Genomic DNA, 9,246 nt, shown 5'->3' on the forward strand with positions numbered 1-9,246 from the left:
CAATAAAACTTCAAGTTAAAAATCTCTAAAAGACTGCTTAAAAAGGAAAGCAATAAATTATTCCAGCATGCACACATGTTCCTATTTCAAATACAATCCGTATTGGAGAAATTGGCTTTTCTACCATGAGAGAGACACATCAAAATATTCCCAGTGTTGGAAGCTTGTAGATTTTAAAGATAGTTAAGACTTCCAATGGGGAAAATCTCTCCTTTTCTCCTTCCAGTCTCTTCTCTCCAGTTGCTAACACATCTAGGAGCTAGAAATAACTTTCAACTAAATTAAGTTACAATAATATATATTATTGTAACATGTAGTGCAACATTTTAATAAAAAATGACATGAGTTGTGTGGCACCTTACAGAATACCCAATTTATTACAGCATGAGCTTTCAAGGACAGTAGCCACTTCGTCATTTTTTTCTCTACCAGGCTTTCACGGCTATTCCTCTAGAGATTTTTCACAACATTTTAAATAATTTCCCAATTCAATATGAATTAGAAAAGATGTCTTATATACAAATAAAAAGCCCCATCAAGTTTGTTGCCAGAGCTGGAAGAATTTAAATTACATCCTTCAAATTAATAAGAAAATAAGAATTTCCAATAGCACCTGAATCAATATTTCAAAAAGTGAAAAGAATGCACTATGAAAAAATTTTAAACATTTAATTGTTCATCTGATTGTCAACTCATTTCAACTCATTTTAATTTTTGCAGGTATTAACAATAAATGGAAACTGAAAATCATACCAGAGTGACATCATTCATTCTCTCGGGAATGTCGGATATTCCAGAATATCAGATCACACTCTTCTTGGTGTTTTTAACTCTGTACCTGCTTAACATGCTAGGAAATATTGTCATGATGGCATTAATAGTCACTGACCCTAAACTTAAAACCCCAATGTATTTCTTCCTCTGTAACTTGTCCTTTGTGGACGTGTGTTTCACCTCTGTCACTGTCCCTAAACTACTGGCCAGCTTCCTTTCCAAGAGTAAAATCATTTCTTACGCTGGCTGTATGGCACAGATGTATTTCTTTCTTGCTATCGGTATTAATGAGTGTTTTCTCCTTTCAGCAATGGCGTATGACCGGTATGTGGCTATTTGCAATCCTCTCCATTATGCCTTGGAGATGAGCAGGAAACTTTGTAGTCTGATTGTGACTGGTTGCTGGACAATTTCTCACCTTCATTCAATGTTGCACACTTTGTTGATGTGTCGGGTGTCTTTTTGCAAGTCAAATATCATTGACCACTTTTTCTGTGACCTCCAGCCACTGCTGAAGCTTGCCTGCTCTGATGTCTCCACTAATGAACTAGTAATGTTTATTGAAGGCGCCATGGTAGGAATGAGCACCTTGCTTTGCATACTCATCTCTTACATTTGCATCTTCTCCACCATACTCGGCATCAAGTCTGCTGAGGGAAGATGCAAAGCTTTCTCCACCTGTTCCTCTCACCTCATTGTGGTCATCTTATTCTTTGGATCTGCTTTTTTTACCTATTATCGGACTTCTTCTAGCTATAACCAGAAAAGGAACCGGTTGGTTACTGTGATATACACAGTTGTCACACCAATGCTAAACCCATTCATCTATAGTCTGAGAAATAATGATGTGAAAGGAGCTCTAAGACAAGCAATAGATAGAATCATAAGACCTGTTCAGAAAATGTAAAACCTCTGCTGTAATTAAACATTAGATGGTGTTCTGGTTTTTATCTTTCACATTTTATTTATGCATAAGCCATTCTTGTCCTAGGTCAAGTATAGGGTAAATGCCAAAGATTCTAAACAAGGATGTGCATAATTGAATCTGGGCCTGCAGTCATGGATATGGACTGAACGAATATGCAAGCCAAACAACACAAAAATGGAGTCTTCAGCCATGAAATGATCTTGGCAACTTTATATAGGACTGTGAATCACAGAGGAGAAGAAATTGCATTTGTTCTTTGCTATCAGATTACTGATTGATCTCACAATGTGCTAGAAAACCGAGAATAAACAAAACTGTGAGCATGTCCTTGGTGAAAATGTTCTATCCAGCCATGAAACTAGCTATAAAATAGCAACTGTCCACTGATGAATTTCATTACCGACAGAGAGAAGATGAATATGCATATGGACTCAGAGGACATGATCAGTATCCCACTAATCCTGTGTTTATAGACAGTAGTGACTTCTAATCAAGATCAATGTTGGATCCTATGGAACCGAATTAGAAATGAGGTTCCAAACAAAGAAAAAGACTCTGAACTGTACAGACTGTGGACATTTTCATAAGGGACTTTCCTAACTGGACTTTTCACAATTCATTTTTTCCAGGGGATTTCCTTTCCTAGAACTTTGTCTTCTGCATTTCACTATACCCATGAACCTGCAAGTCTAAAACTGAATTCTATGTTCAACAAAGCCTGCTCTGCTTTTTCCTGAAAGAACTAAAAAAGTCAAGAACTTATTTACTCTGTTCCTGCCAGCATACTTCACAGAGGCCTCTGGATTCTACTTTCCTGTCATTCACCTACTGGGGATTTGCTGGATTTGCCCCATGGATTGCTGAGACAGTGTTACTCACCAGTGGCTAAGGGTGAAATAAAACTGGCTTAATTACCTTTCAGCTGGGTTATTTAGTTTGACTTTGCATAATTAACAAGTACAAGTTGACTTGGAGATAATGCATGATTTTATGCTCATTTTTTATAACAATGCTATGCATAAAACAAAACAAAAGAAAATACATGCAGCATATGATATCTTGTATACTTATGCTGCTACAATAAAAATGATTGATTACCTCTCAAAAAGTATAAGCAACTTCTCCCTTAAAACTATAGAATTTGTATCTTCAGATTATTAGTTAAATCTGCTAATTACCTATAGCCATCTACCCTATACAACGGTTCTCAAGGAGATTGCAAACAGGTCTGATGTTCAAGAAATCCATAACAAATATTCATATAAACTTAGAAATATAAAAACATTATGGCAGAAAACGACCATATAGCCTATCTAGTCTATTCATCTGCCCAAGTAAATTAACTTTACAATTCCCATCAGTCCCTCAGAGATTCCCTATCTTCATCCCAGGCTTTTTTGAATTCACATTCTGTTTTTGTCTCTACTAACTCCACTGGGAGGATGATTGTTTTAGATCTTCTTTTCCTCCAGGGATGAAGATTCAGAACCAATATCAGGTAGTATTTCTTCATGGAGAAGGTGGTGGATACCTGGAATGCCCTTCTGAAGGAAGTGGTGAAAACCAGAACTGTGATGGTCTTCAAAGGGGCATGGGATAAACACTATGGATCTATAAAGTCTAGAGGATGTCACATGGTAGGAACAATAAATGCTTGGTGCCATCTTGTGCTCCTACCATGTAATAGGGGCTGACCAATAGCATTGGTAGCCCCTGTGACATAGTAAGGTCAAAGGCTAACGAGTGCAGGAGTTCGCTCCCGGACCCTCTCTGGACCACCAGGGAATTTTGGCAAGTCTTGGGGGACCCTCCTGACCCCCACAATACTTGCCAAAAGTCCTTGGCCGTTCAGCGGTGGTCAGGGAGCGATCTCCTGTACTCGGGCCGTCGGCTGACAGTAATCAAATTGGCACTAAAAGCCTTTGCCCTTATTATGTCACAGGGGCTACTGGTGCCATTGGTCATCCCCTGTCACAAGGTAGGATCAATGGATGGTGCCGGCCATCCATTGATCCTACCATGTGACAGGGCTGACCAATAGCGTCCATCTGCACATCCCTAGAAAGTCTGATACTTCACGCATATCCAGCACAGCTCTCTGCTTCAACAGCAGGGGAGAAAGTCTGAAACTTCACTTTCAATGCAAGTTAGCTCTCTACTTCAATGACAAGGGAGGAAGACTGATATTTCACGCATATCTAGCATAGCTCTCTGTTTCAATGGCAGGGGGGATGAAGAAAAGTGGATCTATATACAGACAACAACCAACAAGAACTGAATTACATAGACTGGATAAACAAGCATAGGTGTAGTTTGCTTATTGCAGCGGTTACTATCCCTAACTAATTAAGCTAGTTATCCACTTAGATGCAGTTCCAGCACTGCTCTCTGCATTATGGCAGGGGTGGAAGGGATACAGAATGAAAAGGTTACTAAGGGCCAAGAATAACAGATAAGTATGAGAGAGGAGATATATTTCTTTGAAAGAGGCAAGCCTTCTGTGCATGGATACCTTGGAGGAATTAAAAAATCTCTATTACCTCTCCTCTATATCACCTTTCCTCTAGGGTATAAATATTTAGATCTCTGAGTCTGTTTCTATATACTTTAGAACAAAGACCACTGACCATTTTATTAGCCACACTCTGGATCAACCCCAACCAGTTTATAGATTTTGGAATGTATGGTCTCCAGAATTATACATATAAGGTCTCACAAGGGACCTCCATAGGGGCAATATTATCTAGAGGTGTGAATCGTGTGATCGATCGTCTTAACGATCGATTTTGGCTGGGGGGGGGAGGGAAATCGGATCGTCGTGCTTTGTTTTGTTTTGAAATCGTTAAAAATCGTAAATCGGGGGAGGGCGGGGAAAACGGCACACCAAAAAAACCCTAACACCCACCCCGAACCTTTAAAACAAACCCCCACCCTCCCGAACCCCCCCAAAATGTTTTAAATGACCTGGGGTCCAGTGGGAGGGTCCCAGCGCGATCCCAGCGTGATGTCCCACTCTCTGGCCACAACAAAAAAAACCCCTAACACCCACCCCAAACCTTTAAAACAAACCCCCACCCTCCCGAACCCCCCCAGAATGTTTTAAATGACCTGGGGTCCCGGCGCGATGATCCCGGCGTGATGTCCCACTCTCTGGCCACGGCTGCTGTGAAGAGAAATGGCGCCGGTGGCCCTTTGCCCTTATCATGTGACAGGGCAAAGGTAGCGCCAGCGCCATTTTGATTCCTAGCTCCCAACGTCACGCGTCCAGGAGATCGCTCCCGGACCCCTGCTGGACCCCCAGGGACTTTTGGCCAGCTTGGGGGGGCCTCCTGACCCCCACAAGACTTGCCAAAAGCCAGCGCCATTTTGCAATACAGCTCGAGTGCAAGAGGTCGTTCCCGGACCCCCGCTGGACTTTTGGCAAGTCTTGTGGGGGTCAGGAGGCCCCCCCAAGCTGGCCAAAAGTCCCTGGGGGTCCAGCAGGGGTCCAGGAGCGATCTCCTGGACGCGTGACGTTGGGAGCTAGGAATCAAAATGGCGCCGGCGCTACCTTTGCCCTGTCACATGATAAGGGCAAAGGGCCACCGGCGCCATTTCTCTTCACAGCAGCCGTGGCCAGAGAGCGGGACATCGCGCCGGGATCATCGCGCCGGGACCCCAGGTCATTTAAAACATTTTGGGGGGGGTTCGGGAGGGTGGGTGTTTGTTTTAAAGGTTCGGGGTGGGTGTTAGGGTTTTTTTTGTGTGCCGGTTTTCCCGCCCCCTGTTTAACGATACAATACAAATGCCCCTGACGATAAATCGTGGGCATTTGTATTGTATCGTGCACTCTAGCAATTTTGGACGATTTTAAAATTATCTGATGATAATTTTAATCGTTCAAAAACGATTCACATCCCTAATATTATCTCCCATTCTTTGCTGACCATTCCTCTCACTATGCAGCCAAGCTTCTTTCTAGCTTTTGCCATTGCTTTATACACCTGTTTGGCCACTCGAGAAGTTCATTTATTTGAAATAAATGGGTAAAATGCAATGAATAAGTACATTTTGGACCCCCAAAATAAATGGAGAGTAACCACAAATGATACAAAAAAATCAATTTTGCTTACCGTAAACGGTGTTTCCATAGATAGCAGGATGAATTAGCTGTCTGGGAAGCGTCACGATCCCGAGTAGGCAGAGTTTCCCCTAGCTGATCACACAGTTTTTGACTCTATGCATCTGCGCAGTAGTGTTCCCGCGCGGTTCCCTCACCTCTTCAGTTTCTTTGTAGCCAAGCGACAGGTAAGTCAAGAAGGTATGTCTGTCTCTGTGTGACTGTCTAGAGAGGAGGGAGGGAACGCATGGCTAATTCATCCTGCTATCTATGGAAACACCATTTACGGTAAGCAAACTTGCTTTTTCCGTCGATAGCAGGGCTGAATTAGCCATGCTGTCTGGGAGTCCCAAGCTCCCAGGTTGTGTCCTTGTATATTCATTGTTTGTAGGTTTCAACATCAACCACTGAAGTGGTAGACAGTCTCATGTTCTTTTTAGTGATGATAAGACTGCTGTGCCTAGTGCTGCATCAGAGGTCATTTGCTGTTGGAGGCAATAATGCGATGTGAAGGTATGAATGGATGACCATCTTGCCGCTTTGCAGATATCAAAGGGAACTTTGTTCAAGTGGGCAACTGATGCTGCAGTGGCGCGGATTTGATGCGCCTGAGGCTTTGTGAGTAGTTTAATGGAACGTTTATTGTAGCAAAAAAGTATGCATTGTGATAACCAACTGGCTATGGTCCTTTTTGAGACTGGTTGTCCAGGATCATTAGGGTTAAAGGAAAGAAACAGTTGAGATGGCCTCGAAGTTGACTGAGTCCTTTTCTTATAATAAGCTAACGCTCTTACAGTCCAATGTGTGTAAAAGTTTTTCACGCTCGTTATTATGTGATTTTGCAATAAAAATAGGTAGAGTTATGGTTTGATTAAGATGAAAAAATGTTACCATTTTAGGCAGAAAGGAAGAGTGAGGACGAAGGATCACCTTGTCATGGTAGAATTCTAGATAAGGGGAGTAGTGAACCAAAGCTTGTAGTTCACTGATTCTCCGTGCGGAAGTTATGGCAATGAGGAAAATTGTCTTCCATGTCATACATTTGATGTGACTAGAGTCTAATGGTTCAAAGGATGGAAGCATTAGTTGTTCCAGTACTACGTTTAAATCCCATGGAATTGGGGGTTTAGTCACCGGTGGGCAAAGTCGGATCATTCCCTTCATGAATTTAGAAATCAACAAATGGTTAGACATTGGAAGGTTATTAATATGTTCATGAAAAGCAGCTATAGCACTGATATGAACTCATACCGAAGTGGTGGCTAATCCTGCTTCGTAGAGTATGTGCAGATATTGTAGTAATTGAGTGGCAGTGGATGAGAAAGGGTTTATGTTCTTTGGAGTACACCAATCCAAGTACCGCTGCCACTTTCCTTTGTAGTTACGTCTGGTTGAAGGTTTCCGTGACGCAATAAGAATATCCTCTAGTTGAGAAGATAAACCTAAGGGAGTTAGTATTTGCCTTTCAATCTCCACGCTGTGAGATGAAGGTATTGATTCATGGGGTGAAGTAATGAGCCCCCTTCCTGTGTCAGAAGATGTGGAAGATTTTGTAGCTTTATTGGTGGATGAATGGAAAGTTTCACGAGGTACGCGTACCAGGGCTGTCTCAGCCACGCTGGGGCTATTAAAATCATGTCTGATATGTCTTGGATGCATTTCTGAATCATTCGAGATATAAGTGGAGTGGGTGGATAGGCATACATCAAGCCTGGCGTCCATGGAATGAGAAAAGCATCGGGGTAAATTGAGCAAAAGGTTTGGACTTGTCTGTTGCAGATATCCGGTTTCTGTGAAGCAGGCTGTGTGCCAATGATTGTATGTTCTGCATCCTGTCTGGAGGAAGGTATGCTCTCTGTTCCACCGTATTTATGAGAGTGCCTATGAACTGAAGTAGTTGAGTAGGTTGTAGGTGAGACTTCTCGAAAATGATAAGAAAATGACTTCTCGAAAATGAGAAGAAATCCCAACCTCTGAAGGCATTCGATCGTGCGTAATGTATGATCTCTCAGTGTAAACTGATCCGATGCTACTATTAACCAGTCGTCCAGATAAGGAAATATTTGGATCGAAAGTTTCCTTAGGTGAGCTACCACCACTGCTAGACATTCGGTGAATACTCTTGGGGCTGAATATAGGCCAAAAGGGAGAACTTTGTATTGGTAATGTATATTCTGAACTTGGAAACATAGGTAATGCCAAGAAGATGGTTTAATTGATATATGGGAAAATGCATCCTTCAGGTCGATGGAACATAGCCAATCGTTGTGCTGAATCAGTGGTAGGATATTTTTGAGAGAAGTCATTTTGAATTTCTCTCTCTGTATGTGTTTGTTGAGTAGTCGGAGATCTAGAATGGGTCATAGGCCTCCTGACTTCTTTGGAATGAGGAAATATTGGGAATTAAACCCTTGATGATGATGATGATGAAGAGGGATAATCTGTATAGATTGTTGAACTTGTAGGTTGTTCAATTCCACTATGAGGGATGTGGACTGGGATTGTATCATCCTCTTGAGAGGAATATGAGGAAGAGAAGGAGTGGATTGAAAGTTTAGAGAGTAACCATTTTTTTATAATGTTGAGTACCCACTGATCTGATGTGATGGATTCCCAATTGTGGAGAAAAAATTGAAGGCATCCTCCTATGAATACTGGTAGTGGTGGTGGCTGTATTAATTTCAAAAAGAGGAAGCCTGTTTTTGTTGAGAGGCCAGTGTTTGTTTTACTTGTCTTTGTTGCCTGGCATGACCCCCTAGAACTTGATGGAGCTGTGTTTCTTGGTGGGACATACGGTTGAAGCCTGTACTGTGAATATGGCCTATTGTATGGTCTCGAGTAATACCGGCAACAGTAAGGATAAAATCATTGAGATTTTTTAGACTCTGCAGGTGTGGTAAGGGAAAGTACAGCTGCACTTTGTTCCTTAAAATGGGAGACTATGTCTCCAAATTTATCTCCAAAGAGATTGTTTCCCGTGCATGGGATATCGGCCAATTTCTCATGTACATCAGGGCGAATTTGCTGGCTCTGAGCCAAGCCATACGTCTGGCCGCTATAGCCAAAGCGGACGCTCTTGCTGAAGATTCGAAAGACTCGTAAATAGAGCGTAGTAAATGCCTGAGACCTTCTTCAATATCTAAGAAAGATTAGGGAAGTGTATTGTCCTCTGATAGACATACTGGACGTAGCTTTTGGAGTGATTCGAAGAGGAACTGCATAGTATAGAACTGATGATGTTGTATTCTGTTTGTGAGCATGGAGGAGTGATACATCTTCTTTCCAAAGTCATCCAGACATTTATTCTCTCGGCCCGGTGGTATGTTTGAATGCAATTTATTATGCTTAGCTTTGGATAAGGCTGACTCTACCACAATAGATTGGTGGTGAAGTTGGGCAGACTCATAAATTGATGAATTACGCATCTTGTACTTAATATCAATTT

The 9,246-nt window shown here is 41.9% G+C and overlaps 1 protein-coding gene across 1 annotated transcript; it reads left to right on the forward strand.

The window, feature by feature from the left end:
* The first annotated feature begins 733 nt into the window (after positions 1-733).
* Positions 734-1,681, forward strand: LOC115098675 (olfactory receptor 1L4-like). Its single transcript, XM_029615473.1, has one exon. The coding sequence runs from the start codon at positions 734-736 to the stop codon at positions 1,679-1,681; it is 948 nt and encodes a 315-aa protein (XP_029471333.1).
* Positions 1,682-9,246: the final 7,565 nt, after the last annotated feature.

This window comes from Rhinatrema bivittatum, chromosome 1, assembly GCF_901001135.1.
Source record: "Rhinatrema bivittatum chromosome 1, aRhiBiv1.1, whole genome shotgun sequence".
Taxonomy (NCBI): Eukaryota; Metazoa; Chordata; class Amphibia; order Gymnophiona; family Rhinatrematidae; genus Rhinatrema; species Rhinatrema bivittatum.